General features: G+C 39.4%; 1 protein-coding gene across 3 annotated transcripts in view; it reads right to left on the bottom strand.

The window, feature by feature from the left end:
* The window catches only part of LOC140361861 (KH domain-containing, RNA-binding, signal transduction-associated protein 3-like), a 133,354-nt gene that overhangs the window by 61,861 nt on the left and 50,017 nt on the right, over positions 1–21,476 (bottom strand). For all 3 annotated transcript variants that reach the window (XM_072447748.1, XM_072447749.1, XM_072447747.1), the window contains exons 2-3: positions 16,292–16,416; positions 2,965–3,081 (exon numbers count right to left, since the gene is read on the bottom strand). In XM_072447748.1, the coding sequence (XP_072303849.1) occupies positions 2,965–3,081; positions 16,292–16,416 (242 nt within the window). The remainder of the gene's footprint in view (positions 1–2,964; positions 3,082–16,291; positions 16,417–21,476) is intronic.

Raw genomic sequence — 21,476 nt, 5'->3', positions numbered from 1 at the left:
TAAATTTAACTCCGACTTTTGGACGGTAGAAATGTGATTTGATTATGGGAAAATAACATTTTATTTGTATTTTTATTCCGTCCTCCCCTGAAAATCCGTGAAACAACAAATTAAAAAACTCTCGCCTTATATTTGTTTTTGGAGGTCATCTGTCAGTCACAGTGATATGTAATACAATTAAATGGTGTGTGTTGTACCAAGACATTTTGCATGAATGGGAAATTCAATCGCTGTGGAGAAAAAGAAAAGGCAGCAAAGTAAATCAAAATCCTGATTACAGTGTTTTTTTTCCCTTTCTCCATTTGGAACATTTCATAAAATATCCATCCATCCATCCATTTTCTACCGCTTGTTCCCTTTCGGGGTCATGGGTGACTGGAGCCTGACTTCGGGCCTTAGGCGGGGTACACCCTGGACAGTGGCCAACTCGTCGCAGGGCTGACACAGAGACATAGACATTACAGACAGTTCACTCCCACATTCATTCACTAGGGCCAATTTAGAGTCACCAATTTTACCTAACACATGCATGTCTTTGGACGGTCGGAGGAGCCGGAGAACCCGGAGAGAACCCACAGTAACACGGGGAGAACATGCAGACTCCACCCAGAGAGATCATGTGATTCTGGTCCGGGAATCGAACCCATGATCTCCTTCTTGGGAGGCAAGAGCGCTAACCGCCTTTGCCACCGTGCACCCCAAAAAATAAATATATCATGAAAATATATTATAAAATATAATATATCATGAAATATATTCATTTGAAAAACATTCCATTCATGAAACAACACAGCTTTGTCTGAGCTCTGACTCCCTGAATGCAGAAGAATACAGGATGTCTCACATATGAATCGCTCCAAATCAAATTCAGAATAGGCTCATTAGGAATAATTAAGAGCTCATGAAAGCTGATTTTGCATCTGTCCACTTCAAAATAAAAAACAAACAAACTAAAGTTAAAGCTAAAGTTTTCAAATTAGATATGGAATGAATGGAGTTCAAGAGTAGGGAGAGACATTCAAGCAAATTGCCAGGCTCTGTAATTTGAGTTGCTAAAACCAGCAAATAAATATGTTGTGACTAAAATCTGAATTTACCCTCTGGTCCCCTCAGGACCCTCAAGGGTCCTTTTCAGCATTTTTTTCCTCTCCAAACCAATATTTTTGGCTGTGTGTTAGCCCCGTAATATTCCTCATACTATGATGAATGGAGTTTAAAATGCCATCTTTTTTTTATCTCACATCTCTTCACTTTCGGGACCCTCAAGGGTCCGCATTTTTTTAACGGCCATAAAAAACACATAGATCAATATTTGTGCACCTGTAATTTTAGTTTAAATTTCAGTTCATAACTCTCATCCTCCTCTTCATCTTGGCTGCTGAGCTTCTCTTTGATCGACTGCATAACAACTTCAAGAGCCTTCTGTTTACTACAACCTTTTACCCCAAATAGCTGCTGTGAATATGACCAGAGAAGTTCAACCAAAAGTTTTTTGTAGGTCCCAAAAGTGACAACGTGCCCTTTTATTCAAGCTCTTGAACTGAATTTACGAGATTGCCACAAAGTGGCATTTTAAATTGTTACTTGATTCATGATACTGTGGGAAGTTCTGTGGAACTGACCCAACACAGGCAGAAATATTGAGGTTGGAACTAAAGAAAATGCTCAAAATGACCCCCGAGGGTCGCGAGGGGACGAAAGGTGACCAGAGGGTTAAACTAGGACCTTAAAGGTGCACTATGCACATTTTCTTGTGGAGGGGCGGAGATCTGCTTGAGACGTTATTGCTTCACTTAGAATGTTCCACAATATGACAAATCCGTCACCAACGCCTTCCTGGCCCCCAATTCAAAATGAAGCTGTTCCTGGACCCTTTGAAGTACAAACAAAGGGCTGGACCATTTTGTGAAGATGAGACTCTGTTGCCCAATTGACTCCAACTGTAAGTGGAAACAAGTTCTTCCCAGAGGAAAATTTGATTTCAAATCTAGCCAAGATTTTCTTTGGTTAATATATAAAGGAGTAAAGCTGCTGTTGGAGGTTTGAACTGACATTAGATTGAGCCTTTGTTGGGTTTTGACAATTCCTGAAGCCAATTTCACCAAAATGTTAAAAAAGTCCAGGCGGAATCTTAATAAAAGACTCATTATTCTTTTATCATAATTGTTGTGGTTGGTCTGTGAGATGGGAGACCCTCAGGGAGTTAGTGTATTTGCTTTAAACAAGGCCATAATTAATTTATCATCAGTTTTTGCCAGTTTAGGGTTCCTCGTTTAGTAATGATACTAACATTTCAAACTCGAATTGCTACTTAAGAAAAGGCTCGAAACCGATATTGATACCCCATTGATAATAAATAATACTTTTTTTATATGTAATTTTCAACACTAAATGATAGTACTTACTTTTAGGCCCGCACAATGAGGAATAGATGCAAACTATGTTTCATACTGCAATATTTCATACACTTTTAGCCACAATGAATTTATTTATAGAATAAAATATAATAAAAACAGTTAATTTCTATCAGATAAATAACTTTCCGTCGTTTCAATGTATTATTTTCCTTGCTATGTCAATTATTGTGTTAATCAATAATGTATTACTGTATTGGTATTTTTTCAGTACATTATGCAGTGCTACTTTCTTTATGATATCATGTGGTTTTACACTAGTTCTGATAAATCTCAATCATTCTAACATAGGAAAGATTATGTTTATATGTTATGTTTTTAGTATTTATACTTGCTCAAATTAGTATTTAGTTTCAATACTACTTTTAATATTGATTTGTATCTGATTTTCGATACTTTTGACAACCCTAATCTCAACATTGTTTAAAAGTGTACCTTTAAATGAATCTAAAAAAGTTTTAATAAACCATGGATAGCAGAAACCTCTGCGTAGACAAAGTTAAAATGAAGTTCAAAGTGAAAAACAAAGTGCCTCTGTGTAGAGTATTACCTTTTCCTTGTCTCTCATGGATCCTTTCCCGAGAATTGACATCTTGGTGAGAGTGTCCTCCTGTAGTCTTTTTAACGAGTTCCCACGTGGCCCCAGGAGTTTGCCCACAAAGTTAAACTGCAGAAGAAAGAAACGCAGTCAGATCAATCCGAATCGGTGCGTGCGGAGATGGAAAAGCAAATGCTTCTTGTCAATCATGCAACGCTCCACTGAGCTTCTGACGGCTGAAAGGAACAGTGTGGGGCCTTCTTTGACATGCTTTTAACAGCTCTTACACCATCCCCGGCTTTAATGTGGAAAAAGGAAGCATTAGGCAATCTGCATACGCTTTTGTTATGCTTACTCGACAAACAAAATCCAATTTGCAGTTCTCAACTAGAGTCAGCAGAAACCAGGTGTGCTGTAAATATGTCTATATTTGATACTTTTGATGCTTGCAGTATTTTCACACAAGGTCAATTGCACATAACGTTAGTGAATTTTACCAAATGTCTGCACTGGGTCTGTGCAGTTAATCAAATTTTAATTAAATCATGAAGTTTGAAATTGTCAAAGATCAGCATGGAACTTTTTTAAAACCATCAAAACGAATCAAAAATTGTGATCTAATTATATGAAGCAAATAATTCTGATGCCCATGGTCTCAATACTGTAGACAAAAACAATGTGATACAAAACACAATTATATGCAGCTGTTTTATTTTTTACAGTACAAGAAATCCTTTTATTCGACAAGTTTTTTTTTCTGAATAAGTGTGTTCAACAGTGGAAATAAAACCGCAAACAAACTTTAGAAATATTCAACTCCCTTGCATTGGTAACTAAATTATCATTAAATGAATCATTAATGCCTCTCGCGCATTTTGGGTCATGTCCCACAGCCTGCGGCATCTCTGTGCTTTGCTGAAATCTCAAGTTCGCTCACTGATATTAGTTCAAAGCACACAGCGTTTCCGAATGTTTGAACATTAATAATCATGATGATCTTGTTTGAGCGAGAGCTGAACCCCCGCACCTTGGGCATAAAACCGTCCATCAAAGGCTTCCAGGCTCAGATGACTTTGCAAGGTCACAGCTTTTTGCCATAAAACCTACACACTAAGCACTAGTGTCCAAGGATGTGGGTGTCGGCACAAAGTCATAGGCCGACCCTATATATCAAACGTAGAGCATTGCTGTGATGTCAGCAGAGATGCACAGTAGATGGGTGAAATATATGTAAACTGATGGGACCAGATTCATTTTGATGCCAGTAAATCTTTAATTTGTACATGTTATTATATTACGTGACTAAAAATGGATAAGACTTTATGCTTTAAGAATATATGAGGCATTTATTGGGAACTTTTTAGAATAAATTGTGGTATTCATATGAAATTTCATAATAAATTTGAACCGCATTTACTAATTTTGCATTCTGGACTAAACTGAAACAAATGCCCATACAGAATGGGCATTTACCAATCGTGGGCGGCCCAGCCTATAAGGAGGCATTGCCACCAGCCCTACTAGGTACTTGATCCTGGTTGTGTTTCCATTACACTTTAGAACCTGAACAAACTAATATACATGTAAACTCTGTGGTAACCGTGCAAGGAATCTGACCAATCTTTTGTGTTTACATTTTTCAAGAACATAAAGTATAAAACACAGAATCCCGTTTCTCTCCTTGTAATTATTTTAGGACGGGTGAGCGTGTAATGGGGTTGAGAGAAGGGAGGACAAATTGCCGGAGCAGGGATTCGAGCTCATGACACTGCGGCCGGCTGCACATGGAGCCTGGCCACTCCACCACCGGGAAGCACTGATCCGGTAGTTATAAGTCACGCACAAAACGCCTCAGATCAGCCACTTTAGGCACTCCTTTACATTACCGTAAATCTGCCATAGATGCGCCATCATCACAATTCAAACAGCTGCAGAAAGACCCGGGGCTTACAGTACAGTAGAGTGTCTGTGTCTCTGAGGGGAGGGGCGTGACTGAAGCTGAGCAATGTAAACAACAGGCAAAACCCTGAGTACAGTATGTAAGTGACTCACCGAATTTTACCGAACATTTATGGCATGTTTAGTGGCATTGAATTTGTAGAACTCGTTTTATATATAGATCAAACCAATAGCTGTTGTTCTTGGTTGTTTTTATTGAGTTTTGACACATTCTAGATGATACATTTTGCCTCTGTGTGTTGTGATTCTGCAGTATTTTATCATGAACCAAAGTTGTAGTCAAATGCCTGAAATGTGTAAGAAATGGTGAAATGTTTCTTCTGTGAGAGAGACAAGACCCCAAGGAGACGTGTGGACGAAAGTGGACAGGAGGAGACTGGGTCCTCTCAATCTAGTTACAGTTGTGTAGTTTTTTTTGTTTAATTTGAAGTATTTGTTGTACAGTACTTGTTTGTATTTCTAGGTTTTCTCTAGAGGATGATGTTGCTTGTGATGCTCATAACAAGTATCCTGGTCACACCTAACACTGTGACATGAGATAGACGGAGCCCAGTCAGCAAATTAACAGAACTGTTCAACTAAAATTAAAGAACTCCTAGGACAACACAATTGTTTGAGTTTGATTTTTGCTATCCATTTGGGATCTAAATGAAATGAAATGTGACGGATGGAAAGTTCAAATCTGTATTTTATATATATGTATTTACAGATAATTAAATGTATATTAAAGTCATTTTAAAGCTGATAACGGCCAGTGTCTAAAACGTCACACATCGGGGAAATTCAGAATGGAGTGTTTTTGACGCTCGGAGGGGAGAGGACTTTCTAAGCAGGATTCATCAAACTAGCGTGAATGAAGCTAAATTGCAGTTGAAGCAACTCCATGTTTGTTTTTGATGAGGGAACAATGTTAGAACACTGTTAAAAGCTCAAAAAAACACAACCATTTAGAATTTCATCTGTGCTTTAAGCAGCACCAATGCTCCAAATCAAGGTCTGCTTAGGGCTCTGAGGCCACTAGAGGGCCTTGAAAAGTACATACATGTTTAATGCAAATGACTGTAATTGTATTAGAAGCGCTCAGGTGTTAACTGTAAATACCCCTCTTAAGCAATTCAATTTGTTTTAATTTCCAGTACATTTTGGCACCTCCTTTTGTTTTTGGAACAGGAGTAGATGTGGGCAGCTACATGTTTACACTGATGTGAGAGCCCCTGGAGGTGCGCTGAAGCAGCTATGGTACATTTGAATGTGTGCTTTATAGAGCAGTCATCAGGGTTCCAAGGGGTTCTTATAAAACGGGTCCAATATTGAAGGGATGGCATGTTAATTGCTTCCATTAAGAATCTTATAATCATCTATAACTTTATTAACCAGAAAATATTTCCTTCAATAAGTCAATAGCTTCTCAAGTAGGTCGCCAGTGAAGCTTTGGGTAAAATAGGGGTCACTGGGAGAAAAAGGTTAGGAAATACTGCTTTACATAAACGTTTAGCTAATGTACTGTAACAAATCAAGATCACAGAAGGAAGATTGTTTTAGGCAAAGACAGACATTAAAGAGAGGACAGCATGATGAGTCAAGTTTATTAAATTGGCTGCATTTGATTGTTGGCTTTGGCTCTCGCTATCTTAGCCATCATCTATGTGAATGTCAAGTATTCTAAATACTCATTAAGAGCCAAATGTATGTAATATGTCAGCTAATTATTCATGGAAATGTATGTGGAACTCAACCATGATGAACTCAACTGTTCATTGTTAGCCAACTATAAATAAAATCAAAACGCTGACCATGACTCATGATGAGCTCATAAACTGATGAAGTATTCTGTAGAAGATAATACAATTGTACACCTACAAACAAAAATAAAAAATCAACCTGTACCCCTGTAGTACGGTATTCAGAAAGAGCCATCCAAACCTTTGACTGAAGTACGTGTGGTGTGTCATAGAGGCTAAAGGTTTATTTGTGCAACTATACTAGAAAAATATGTTCAGAGAAATGGCTCATAACAGGATTTGCTATAGGGTCAGGGCTGTGTCTGGCAGCAGCTTGAGATGGCCAGTGTGATATGAGGCACGCAGCGCTTGCCTCCCTCTCCCCTCTGTGCATGTCCCTTTACCTGGGAGTTATACAGCTGTCAGACTCAACTACCCTGGCTATCAATTAGCTGTCTGTGGTAAAGACCAGTTTTGTTCTACACCTCACCTATATCTCTCCCTCCTTTTGTTCTGAAAGCAAGTGCCTATTATGGAAGCGCGCTCACCAATTCCTGAGTGAGGGATTTGAGCCGAGAGCTTTAGAAATTTGCTCTAACGCAGTAACTGACTGTTGTTTTTTTTATCCTGGCTCGTGCCAATTCCAGCATCTCTCCTTCTCTCTTTCTCTCTTTCTCACTCACTCACTCTCTGCGTTGGGTGCTATAATTACAGCCAGTTCTTATATTGGTTCATGTGGTGCTCTATTCAACCTAAGCCTCTAAGTAAATACCATGCCTCACTGTGTTGAATCTAGCCATGCTACAGCCAATGGGACTAAATGGCCTCCTGCAATGTAACGACCTTGCCTTGATTGATATAGAAGACATCACCTTTGCATAAGAGCGCAAGCAGCATATTCATGAACAAAACTGCAAACAAATTATGTTGAAACGACTGGTAATTGGATGGTTCTGGAAAGAACGGTATAGTGTTATCGCTGTTGTCAAGGGTTGCTAATTTTGCTGCACAGTTAAGTACAGCAAGCTGTCTGTTCATGTAAACACATTGTGAAATAGGTGTGTGAGGTAATATTGCATGTGTAAAAGTATCAAGCCATGAAAAGGTTCAAATGAAAAGGGGCACTCACTGTCCCTTCGCTGCTGAGTCACCAAAGAGCTGCTATTTCAATATCAAAATCTCACAATACCAGTATATAATGTGCAACCCTCCATGTTCTTCCTATTTGGACCTGTAATAACACAAAAGGTTATGAAACAGTTTTGTTTTTTTCTCAGCTTTTCTAAGGCTTTTTGACATCAGCATTCTAATGGACTGATGTATTATAACAAGTGGAAACATTAAGGTAAACTAAGAAACGCATTTTAGATCTTGTATGGCTTATATTCTTATGTTCTAATTTGGCATGGATGTTTGTACACACTTTGGGCCAGCAAACCTCGAAATTACAGGTCGGACACGGACAAAGACCGACGGAAAAATCTGTTTTGACCGACTCAAAAATAAAGTCTCCGGACATACTGACCAACGCAAATTTTTCGGCGTAATATATTCTTAATTTGTCAAAAACAGCGAGGTGAACATACCCAAAGCGATGCACAAACTGGGGGCGCTACACTACAGTCCACGATTATTGTTGCAGTTGTACAGTCAAATACATACAAAAAACAGCAGCTGCAAGGATAGTCAAGACGACCACTGTCAAAAAATGGATTGATGATGATCTCGCTAAGTTTTGTGCCCGTGACTGGGCAGTCCTTCTCAAATAGTGGGGCGCGCCCCCCTGGGGGAGTCTAGTTTACATTCAAAGTCAATGTGGACGCATGTTTTTGCGGCGTGAATCCTGCGTTTTGAGCGTCTGACGCAACACATCGGGGGCCTTTGAGCGTCAGACACTTTGGACGCGCCATCAGAGCGGACCAGAGGGAGAGGGAGGGAAAGAGAGAAGAGGAGACAGGAAGTTCCAGAGTATAAACTTACGTGTAAATGCTTTTTTAAAGGAAAGTTTCAAGCCCCTCCCCCGAGCGTTACCATGGAGATCATCTCACTAATAAATGATATAATGCTTAAAAGAGCTACAATGAGGGGCCAATAAGCATACGTTTATATTATTTAATCTATTTGTGGCCATTTTATTTTATTTGTAAATGAATACACTGTATTAAAGAGTGGGGAAGTTAATTGTTCAAAAAATATATACAATATAAATGTTTCCTTATTTTTTTCTGATAATTGTGAATAATCGTAAAATTTTGATATTTGTATTATATTGTGACATCCCTAATAACAAAACAAACAAAAGTCACCCAAAAGCTAATAAGACGAGTAAATATGAGGAAGTGTATGTAGCACTTGGCTTCACTGTGACTGAGGTGGAGACGAGGAAAGACCATCGTGTCTACTGTGTCTTCAAATGTTGGCAGCGACAGCATGAAGCCAAATAAATTACACATCAATAAAACACACACTTGTGACTGATTCAGAATTAGCCATGACAGGTACCAAATGATTGGTACCTGTCATGTTGACAGGGACGTAAAAATAATAATTTCAAGGCCTGGCCAGTGTTAATTTTGTCAACTAAAATCATAGTCATAGTTTTTGTCATATTATTGCAGCCTCAAACTAAATAAAAACTATATAAAAATGAATCATAATGACTAAAATATGACAACTGCTAAAAGTAGACATTTTGTTAACTAAAAATACAGATATTATGTGGAGTGGAGACTTTTTATTCCCAGAACCCAAACCATACCATAGACAAACAAAAACATATGTTCTGAGTTCACCCAAACTATTAAGAAAACTAACTATTGAATTATTGTGGACAAAAATTAGACAAAAACTTAACTTAATTATTTGACTAAATCTTGACTAAAACAAAAAAATATTTTAGTGAAGACGAGAGACTAAAACTAAACTACTACTACTACTACTACTACTACTAAACTATACACAAAACTGTATGAATGCGCCAATTTGATGTTTAGCAGCCACACTTGCTACGGTGAGCCCCTGGGAAACTGACTTTAAATGTGAACAAACTGGAAAAAAGTATAGATTCAGCAGTTTTGGAGCTACCCAAAATGCGTCCAGATGAGGAAGGGCATCTGGCATAACACACTAACAAAACACAGTGGTTCTGCAGTGTAGATGAGTGAGACTAGTAAAACAGAGCAGCCATACCAAGTCCTTCATTTAACTACATTTATATCTGGTCCCAGTGGAGTTGAACAAGCCTTGAACAAACAGCAGATGCAGCAAAGTAAATATCTTTTTGTGTGTTTTTTTGATGAAGACAAAACCTGCCATTTATCGAGCCTTATTTACAGAGAGTGCAGACATTGTTACCACGGCGACAAAAAGAGAGACGAAAGGTTAGAGTAAATGTGCTGAGTCCAAATATTGTCCCGCACATCCATCATCTCCACCTGGGTAAAGCCTTGATCAGCCAGATCAGCCAATGCATGCCTTGCATGAACAATGATTTGTTGTGCACTTGTTCGGCCTAAAGTTATGTGTCTAACAAACAAAATAAAAACTCTCACATTTGGGTAAATGCATTTCACTAAATAAATAGTAAACATAAGGACAAGAAACAAATACATATTTAGTCAACAGAATAATTGGTGCTAATATTTCTACACATGTGAAGTAATGTAATTGGGGTATTGTGTTTGACATTGCGAGCTTGCTGAACACATTCTTCCTATAATAGCCTCGACTTGGTTGTTTCCAAAGCTGCAATCAAACATATTGTTCTGACCAAAACAAGACCAAATCTGGTATCCAATTAGGTAGCAACTGATTAGGAATGTGTTTTTTTTATGTTGCATGCTCTGACAGTGATTCAAGTATGTGTGGTGCAAGACCACACATACTCGTGTCACTGTCAGAGCTGAGACGCAATGATAATAAGCACTCAGATGATAAGATTGATGATAAGATTTGAGTAACATCAGTCTGACAAACTCACACCATTCATTTACAAGCAACGGTTAATTACAGCTTTCTCTGAGCTACAATTTCACAGCTTTGATTCCTGAAATGTGTTTGTTTGGATTTATGTTTAGTTGGGGTTTGACCAGGTCCTCCATCAACCTAAACATGCAGAAAATTGCAAATCGCCCAACTAGGTCCTCCTGATTAAAATGATGTCTTGTGATCAGAAAAAGGGCCCCCAAGTACAGTGGTAAAGTCCAATGTGGTTTGTTCTGAAAATTAATTAAAAAAGAATGAAGAAATCCAAAGAAAACAGAATGCCTGTGGGTGTGTGCTTTATTTGATTAAAACAAGCTTTGCAGCAAAGAGAGGGAAGACGTAAGTCCATCAGGTGCAGAGTTATAACCCCCAAAAGGGGCTCTGCTGATTACAGTTTTTATACATAAGTCTTCACATCACATGGAAAGGTTGGGCAGGAGGAGAGGCAATGAAACCAGTTCGTACCAGACACTAGTTGAAACTCTCATGGTCTTTTTAGCAGTTTCTCGCAATGCACAAAGCTTCATTTATTCATACATTCAATTCCCATTGCAATATGAACGTCTACCTTCACTTCTAAGTGTGGATGACCCCATAGGTAAGGTAGGTAGGTGGCTTTTTATCACACATAGATTTTACTATTTTACTTTATAATTCAGGACCTTTTTCCCCATCTGCTTTGGGCTGTATTCCTACACAACTCCATGAAGACCAGACCCCCAGGCCAACACAGACCACAACTGGCCTCACGCTCCAGAAGGACTCGGACCCCCAATCAGCACCAGCAAGCAATTTTCAATACACAACAGAAAGTGTTTTTCACTGGCAAGCATTAATGTGAGTGATGCAACCAATGATAAAAGTCACCAAAATTGGCACACTGGTTGTTGGAGAGGACTAGGCAGAAGTGCTAAGCTAATCAGGAGCTAAATATAGTGCCATTTGAATCCATAAGCCAACACCTCTTCTGCAGAACCAGAATGGTATGGATAATAGAACACCATGTGCTGTTTGTTGTAGTCTCTTTGCACAGTTTAAATAGAGCTCAGGTAGATTTGCGGTCGATTTGTCGGACTAATGCTCGTAAATGCCTTTCAGAAGAATTAATCTAGACATTTAAAAACACTGCATATGTACAATCCCTTTGAGTATATGGCTGGCATCCTCTTCATTTTGTAATCCCCGTTGTTTATCACATATCAGGATCCTATCTGACTCCCGCTGCGCTGAGATTGATGCTTTGGGCTTTGTGCTAATGCTGTAGTTATCACTTAGGATTAGGTGCCTCACAGAACCTGCCTGCACCGTGATATACTGTCACAAGACTGAGAGGATTGGGCAGCAATGTCCGTAATCACAGCAATTTAAGCCAATGCAGAAGTCATCGGGTGCATACAGTAGAGAGGTAACTGGATAAACCAATATAAAGGGTTTAAGAGAACTTTTATTTATTCCACAATGGGGAAATGTCAGTGTTTCATTTCAAAGTTCAAGAACAGCAGAATAGAAATGTGCAAAAATCAAGATAAAGAACTATTAAAAATATGCTTATACCAACAGTGTACAGGTAGAATAAATATACAAGTCTACAACACCCGTACAACGCCCGTTTTCTGCAGCTTTTACATAGGGTGGGTAATATGCCAACAATGTATATCACAATGTTCTCAGTACAAGATCACGGTTTAAATTTTACCATGATTTATGTACACCAAGTGATTAGTTGAATTCACCTGTTACTCACAGAGGTGACAGGTGACAGTTTTAAGTGCCGTTTACAACCTCCAAAATGGAATACGTTAACAGGTTTAATTGAGCCGTGGCCCAAACTTGTCGATATCAGCAGGGGGGGGAAATCCATTGGACAAGTATAAAGAGGCATACTACAAGTGTATGAGTGATCACAGTTGAACTGAAGAGGCAGCATGGGGCGGGATGGCAGTTGGAGTCAGCCAGAGCAGAGGGCTAGGGTGGGGAGCTCCTCAGATCTTTTCATCATACGCTGAATGCATTAGTGCTGGGCTGGCGAAAGGTGTGCTCACAGAGCGATTGTGCTGAGGACAGCAGGGCAGGATGAATGGATGCTCCCAGCTCACAGTACTGCCACAGCACAGGAGACAAACCAGGGGCACTCCTTACACATCGCTAATGGCCCGCTCAGCTGCATGCCACAACACAGGACCTACACACACACTGCATGTACTGATGAGAAGCACAAAAGGTTTTCTTCAGGGCTTAAAGATCAACTAACCACTCTATGCTTATGTTGACATTTCTTTAATGATATGTGCTATGTTGGTAAATAGCTACTTTGCAACCAGATAAATTCTTTTACTATTGTATATACGTATATATACATGTATACCTATACATATATACATGTATGCACACATTGGGTTAGGTTTTTAAACTTTAAAATAGATTTGATCCTTATTTTAAAATACAGCAATCTTTCTTTGTTAAAAATATTTAGAGTGCTCAAAGTATACATACATATATATATAATATATATATATATATATATATATATATATATATATATATATATATATATATATATATATATATATATATATATATATATATATATATATATATATATATATATATATATACACAAACATACACAGACTGGAACAGGATCTCCAGTCATAAGTTTAGCTGTATTCCTTTTTTCCAAGAGTGAAATCATAAATGTGATCATGTGAGTTCTAAATAATTGTTTGGGCTTTGGGCAAAAATAAAAGATGGAAATCAGACTTTGATTCCTCTAAAGTGCTAGTTGCAGAACACATTTATGCCATTACTCGTGCCAATACCGAAGCAGGTCCAGGCATTCATCAGTGCTGGGTAGGAGCGCTTCATCACAGAGAATCAGCAGCCTTGAACCAGCTGCTGCGTGTCCTTGCTCGCCTCATTTTGATAAAAAGCGATGTTTGCCGAGGATGGATTCAAGCTCACTGCGTGTGCTTCTAGATGGCTATTGAGAAAATGGCCGTGCCACTTCAATGCCAGAAGCCAAAAGGTGATGCTTGAGGCTCAGGAGAAAAACCAATTCAAGTCCAACCGATCACTCTTGCCATTGCTGCCTGTCAGATGGAACAAATTGAATATGTCTTCCTCCGGTGGCTTGTTGAAGCTCTAACCAGCGTATTAGTGGCTCTACTTATCAAAGCTGTCAAAATAAATCTGTTTAGCTAGGAACCTGCACGGCTTAGATCAACCCTTAGGTGACACTGCATACAGAAACAGGCACTGCATTCTGTGCACCTGATTCAGCTCAGGGAATGTCAATAACTAGTAGACAACATAGGCTTCACCAATTAGCAACTAGATTGAGTTTCAAGGCTATGTAAGTGACACCACCAGGAGAAAATAGCTGTGCGGTTGCTAATAACTAAGATTAGATTTCATGTCTTATAAATTATTGCATTGTATTATAATTACATGTTGAATATTACTTACTGTAGGGCCATACAATCTATTTTTGAAAGAAGATACACATTTTTAATAGGATTTAGTTTACCATAATTTTGTATTGGCGTGCGGTCAGGGCAATCAAGGCAACCGGTGATTGAGCAATACAAACTAAAACTACAGTGTCACAACTATGTATAAATTCTTCTGAAATATATCTAAAAAAGCCAGTTTTCCCCACTGCTGCTGCTGAAGCTTGGCTGAAGACAGTGTCTTTTAGTGACCTCTACAGGCCGCTGAGCAGTACTGCACGGGAAGCTTGGTTCTTATTTTCCTGCAGCTGCTCAGTCTGTGGCCGTGTTCAGAGGCCTGTTCATGCTCTGCTCCCTAACATGATCTATAAGAACCAGCTCAAACCACGCTGACTAAACCTGTGTGGGAATCTTGAATGTTTCCCAAGAGCGCAAAGTTTAAACCAACGGCTTAAAAACGATCTTTTAGAGACAAGTCTTTGTCGCCAAGGTTCTGTTTACGTTTCTACTGATAAAACGTTAGTTAGAAATACAAGAAGTCATCTAACAACATAGAAGACTAATTTGTGTAATGAATTGGTCTGTGAAGTGACAGGAATGACAGTTTAGCTTGGTAGAATAGGCCTCTGCAATGTGGGAAACTGGGGTTCAAATCCCATCCCTTCTTATTACCGGTAGTTGTTTGTTTTATGTGTTATACCCTAAATATTGATGAACACCTCAAATCTGCTTGCCCATTCTTAAAAGTGAATGCACATTACTGTTGTATTCAATATTTAGTATGTTCATTTCTGTTCATCTCCTATATGGATGGAGAATGAATGTGAAGAAGGTATTTAATAAACCTTTGGCCAGTTTCCCTGTGTTTAAAAGTCAAGTGAAGGTAAACAGTACATTTATTGCAAAAAATCTTCTTGAGTTTAGTTTTCTAATCAATTCTGTCGCCACAACTTTATATTGTGCAAAAGTAGCTTTTTTCATGTTAATATGTGCAGTGTCTTCTTTATATGGAGATCCTCAGTGTGAAGTGACGACTAATGTAAAATGTGACACGACATGTTTGACAGATTTCCTTTTTTTGAACGCTATTACCGTCCTGATGATGTGGTTAAGAACTTCTATAGCAGATTCGGCCACTTGCTGAACTTTCTACTTGGGCTGGGTATTGGCCCAACCATGAGTGACATGCAGCACTTTCACACCAACCTGCCTGAGGCACTCCCACAGGGAAAAACCCTGTCATGGCCCAGCCACGCACTCACTGTCACTGAAGCCTCTAATGCAGCTCTGTTCTCAGGTACGCCAACAAGGGCTCTGGTAACAAGACCCCTCACAAGGGTCAACATCACACGGATTTTATGCAAGTAATGAGTTTTTATTTAGCTTTTTTTCTATTCTGTAAAAAAAAACTTAACAAACAAAACTAGGCCAGAAGATGAAAAGACTAAAATAAAAAATAGAGTGGTGCATGTCAATCTTAGCTGTTTCAGTCCAGTTCTTGATGCCAAAAATAAATTCGACAGATACATCTATCATTTCCATTGTTGGAGTTTTTTGTCCTATAGTTTTCATTTAGTTTTCTTCTGTTTTCTTTTCATAATGGTAATATTGTAGGTTTTAATAAGCAATTAAGTCTGTTTGAGTAAAAATATACTAATTGCACAGCTATACATGAATCCTTCTTAATATCTTATGATACGTTTATGTATAAATATGTGCTTCACAAAGGGAAAAGTAGAAAAAAAACATATTGACCAGCATCTGTTTAGTCACTTCAAACTTTGGAAAACTTATCAAAATCCTTCAAACGTACCACATCTATTTAAGATGTATGGAAGAAACTGCATATCACAAATCCTGTGAATCGTTTCATAAATATTCATTGACAAATTAATATAGCGCGGCATCAAAGCGTCATTGCCCAAGGTCAGAGAAATAGACATACGCTCTATATGATTTGGTTTGTACACTAACATTGCAACTATTGTTAAAAAGAGAAATGCAAGCCCCCTAATCGAGTTCTAGCCCAGTTCTGTCAGACAGCAGCACGCTACACGCTGCATCTAATAACTTAAAGCATCAACAAAATCTGTCAAGTGGCTGTTGGGAGAAACTGAAGACGCAGCCACTGTAATTAGCTTCATTATCTATAAATAACACAGATTGAGGAGCTGCGTGCACTAGTCTAACAGCAGTCCCTAGTGGTGTTGGAGAGGTTCCACTTACTTTAGGAAACTGCTTGACGGGTATTAAAACTTTCTGTCCCAGTTTCATGTTCTTGTTGATGACGACATCGATGAACCGCTCCTTCTCCTCCTCCTTCCCGTCGTCTTTCTGGAGTTTTTCGATTTCTGAAAAGACAAATGAAGCCTGCGTAAGTTCACCTGGAAGACCTAGCTCAATCTGCGTCGACCACCATGGCAGGGCACTTCTCCCCAGCTCCATCAACGCACTCAAGCGGGCGTCCGCCTGTCCGTCTGTGAGAGTCAGATCCCTCCTTCACACGGAGCTCCTCCAGGTTTCTTTTTTCCAAGGAGGTTTTTTGTAGTTTTTCCTGGCCAAGAAGGAGGGTCTAAGGACAGGGGACTCCCGCATCATCGCCCCTCGTACCTGCTCCCCATCCTCAATCAACGCACTCAAGTCATTCCTCCCCGTGGCACGGTGCACCTCCTCTGCTCCCAATCAGCGCAAAGCCGGTCCCATTTAAACCTCCCAAACCGTACTGCGACCCATCACCTCCCCTCCTCCTCCTCTGCATCCCCCTCATCCTCTTTACCTTCTCTCCATATCTACCACCACCAGTCTCCAGGCCCTGGGGGGAGACATCTAATTCAATTTGATTATGGAGTGCCCATGATCGCAATGTCTTCCGCCGGGGTCTGAGCGCCAAATAACCTTCGTAATAAAGCTTGCTAAACTATCTTTTCCGTGTTCTGCGTCTGTGTTTCTCAAGGGTGAAATCACATTGTATTATTTCAAGAGTAAGTAACAGAAGTAGCATGGAAAACCTGTTGCTTCTTCACCGCGTCTCATTAGGAGAGATAGAAGGTTTACTGCGCATTGTCGAAAGGCTTTAATCATATATATATATATTTTTTTTTTTTCTGTTCTTAAAATAAACATACAATCAAAAAAAATGTTAGAATTTGTATTAGTTTGAGTTTAAGAATATAACCTTAAAGTGTTGCATGTTGTTAATGTTATTGAATACATTTAACATTAATATTCAATAAGACGTTTGGGCTATTCAAAAACTGGGTAGATTTTCCTTTTCTATAATGGAATCTTCTAGCATTGCCAACGACTCAAATAACACCATTTGGAGAAAGAGTTCCTAACAGAAGTTACTTTCTAAAATATGTAATAAAAGACAGACATTGCAGAACATTCTAACACATTTTTACAGTCAGCAACACAATAAAAAATATTCAACTTTTGGGACTGCTGAAGTGAGTTGGAAGTTCTGTAATAATAAGCAGGGAAGGAAGAATTAATCCCAAACAACAAAGAAACAGTTCCACTCAAAATAGATCTAGACAAACATCTATATCACTTCCATAAGGGATGCAAGGATTTAATACAGAATACCGGTAGTTTAATATCGTCACAATTCACTATGTGTTTGCTCAATATGCACAAGGAAAGAACAGCTCCGTAGAAGTATTGTACTGCTGGTATATTCAAACAGAGGTGGGTTTTTATCTTTCAGTCACTTTATTTTATGTTGAGAATGACAAAAAAATGCCGTTTAAATGTTCTAAAACTGCCTTTGGGTTTATGTGTCTTTGAATAAAGGTGCTCGTAATTCACACGCTGCCTGCAGTATGTAGTTGTTTTCAGACATTACCGGATTGGATTTACTCAGAAAACAGTTTGTTTAGACATTTCTATGAAATAACATAATTTCAGTGATTCGATTCAATTCAATTTCAGAGTTACTGAGTTACTGCTGCTGCTGTTGTTGTAGCTACTGCTGCAAGAGCACGGATACAAAGAAGAGAGTCAGGGGAAAAGACATTAAATACTTAAATCAAATTATAAAATGCACAAAAAGAAAGGTCTCTAACCCACGCTAGTAGCCTATATTCAAAATGGACTCTTCACATATAGACTACATTACTGCTGTCATTTATTGAGATGGTATGGATGTCTCATATTTATATCAGAGTTAATATGTTGCAAATTAGTTTAAAAAAAAAACTGAATCAGAGACTCAAAATGTAACAAAATCGGACTGACATCATGACCCATGTATCGAGACACATATTGAATTGGGACAAGACTGTATTGTTCCCTAATACAAAATCCAAACCTGTCCATTCTCTTTCTCTCCTTCATGGCCCTGGGACGTGTTTTTTTGTAGACAAAATTACAAGGATGTGGATTACTGCTAGTGGTTCTTCTACCATGGTCTCGAAAGGTCTCAAATCAACCAAGTGAATGTGCCAGAAATGCGAATGCACCTCAGTCATTTTGGAAAAGAAACGACTTTGCCGCACACTCTTCTTTTTCTTTCATGAGCGAATGGAAATACACAGTGGGGACAGAGGACCCCATGGCGACCAGAAATACTGCTGCCACGCTGCTGGCACCTTTTAGGAGAGGCAGACTTTGATGTATTTGGAGATGTAACCTTGAACGTTTAATCAGATGGATAACATCTGTGTTTTGGTGCCAGGAAAATGGTTTTGCAGAGAGGGCAGCAGGGAGGGCAACGAGAGGTGCTGCACAGCCACCACAAAGACTTCAGGCTAAAAGCTCGACAGGGGAAAGGTGAGGCAGCGGGCCAACTCTATTACACACGTCCTGTTGGGAGCAGAATCACTTTGGTGAATAAAAATATGTATGAAAGCCTGTTGTATAAAGTTTGTTGAAATGAGAAATGTTCAAAATTAATTGATTAATAGCACAATGTGTTTAACATATTACAATTAATCAAGTTGTAAGCTCACTCTAAACTGCTCAATGAAACGTCATATTAATACTAGACTTAGGGTTGGGCAATAATGACAACTTTCAACTTTCTGTCATTTGGTTTCTTTTACAATTGTGGCTTCATGAAATCAAAAGTTTAGAAAAAGTAGACAAATTGTAAGTGCCAAATAAAAAACGACTTATACTTATAGGAGTTTAGATTGATTTGAAATGACTTATTGTTGCTCCCTACGATTCAGCTGTGACCTGAATAATCACAATAACTGATAAACCAATTCATCTCAACATTAATCTCGACATCCATAAACGATAACAACATTTAGACAATTTGGGAAAGTGCTAAAATGTGCTTGTAAATGTTTTTGGTTGAGGTTCAAGTATCGCTCAAAACGTGGATGGACCATAAAATGAAGCTCAAAATCTCCCACTTCTAACTGTACTATCTTTATTTTTTAAAGTCACATATATGCACAGGAAGATGTGGGGATAATTTTGTAAATGTTGAATCTGTATTTTGAATTTTGAAGAGGTTCATTTGGGCTTCTTCAAGTAAAGTTTTGAGTATAAATCATCAACCCTTCTTTATGTGCTCAAAGAGGACATATGTATATTTTTCAATTAGACCAAGTCACAATGTGCAAATCTTTTCAGTGAAGCCAAACTCATTGTAGTTGCTCATCAGAATGATACATTTGCGGAATGTAATTAAAAGCTTTGATGGGAGTGTTAACTGGGATAAAAGGAGTTATCAGCGAGATGGAGATATCGCCAAGCTTTGGTTTATCCCGGGGGGCCGCAGAGAGCACACGTTCAGAGGAAAAGACTATTAATATTAATGCATTGCCTAGCAACATGCCAAAACGGAGCATCCCCTTTCCACCAGGTGGCTCGCTCCCAACCTTCAACATAAATGTGTTGCAAAAATGTAGTTTGAAATTGTTTGTAATGTCTCATTTTCAGATCTTAAAGAAGATTATTTTTAAAAATGTATATAAAACAGATTTCTTGCAAAAATTACAGATAAACCCCATTGGGGCGTGGTTATCAATAAACAGCACAATGTGCTTTAAAATATGGCAGAAGTGAGATAGGTTTTTAGGCCCGAGCGCCACAAGCTGGCGAGAGGCCTATTAATCTCGTAAGGCCGTGCGAAGCACGGCTGCAAAAGTGCGCACGTAGTGCGCACGAAATCGAGCGCGAAGCGCTCGCCCACTTCCAAACACTCACTAACGCACTCCTTCACTCATGCACGCCCCGTGCATACTAATTAGTAGTAGGAAAATGGAACATTACCGTTGTAAACGGGCGAAGCCCGTGCAAAAGTGCGCACTAAACGAGCACTTTACATTGAGATGACGACCGCGTAGCCCATTCACTAATTGTTGACAACAGCAGCGCGAAGCGCTGCATTCCTCCAAAAACCCTCCTGGCATCGTCCCGTACGCGAGAATCCATGCCGCAGGCATGGGCCATGCTTGTATCTGCTCAAATCAATGGAAGTCTATGGGGAGTGGGCGGGGCATCCCGACGGAATAGGGAGTGACGAGCGCGTAAGCGCTCGTAATGATGATTCCACCCCATGGCGGCATGGGGAAGGCTTAGAGCTTTCAAACGATGTATAATTTGTTGTTATAGTGGAAACGGCTATATTGTTTTTGCTAAAAATATTATTATTATTAGGCCCGAGCCCCAGCAGGGGGAGGGCCTATTGCTCCCGCAACGCTGCCGAAGGCAGCGTTGCAACTGTCTGCGCCCGCATGTTTGGTACCCCGTCGCCCCTGGCAAGTACAGTGAACTAGCCCATGCCGAAGGCATGGATCATGCATACTTACTCCTGCTATGACAGAAATAGTCAACAATTAGTGAATGGGCGTAGCCCATTCACTAATTGTTGACAACAGCAGCGCGAAGCGCTGCATTCCTCCAAAAACCCTCCTGGCATCGTCCCGTACGCGAGAATCCATGCCGCAGGCATGGGCCATGCTTGTATCTGCTCAAATCAATGGAAGTCTATGGGGAGTGGGCGGGGCATCCCGACGGAATAGGGAGTGACGAGCGCGTAAGCGCTCGTAATGATGATTCCACCCCATGGCGGCATCGGGAAGGCTTAGAGCTTTAAAACGATGTATCATTTGTTGTTATAGTAAAAACGGCTATATTGTTTTTGCTAAAAATATTATTATTATTATTATTATTATTATTTTTCTTGTTCTTCTTCAGCGCTTTGATCTCTAATTTGACCCCCTGAACATGCTCAAAAACTCACCAAACTTTGCCCAAAATTCAGAATCGGCGAAAAATTTTATTTTTTCTGGGCCATTTTTTTTTTCGTTAAAAAATGGCGCGACAGCGCCACCGACAAAAGTCAAAATACATTGCGCCTATGGGAGACGCCCCGAGGTCAACTTTGGCGTAAAGCTACGAAATTCGGGACACGCATTCCTCTCGTGAGGATAAACAAAAAAAATCATTGTGG

The sequence above is a fragment of the Eucyclogobius newberryi genome, unplaced genomic scaffold, assembly GCF_026437365.1.
Source record: "Eucyclogobius newberryi isolate DKJ021-1_F unplaced genomic scaffold, fEucNew1.0.hap1 SCAF_16, whole genome shotgun sequence".
Classification (NCBI taxonomy): Eukaryota; Metazoa; Chordata; class Actinopteri; order Gobiiformes; family Gobiidae; genus Eucyclogobius; species Eucyclogobius newberryi.
The sequence above is the reverse complement of the archived record's forward strand: the minus strand, read 5'-3'. Positions and strand labels throughout refer to the sequence as shown.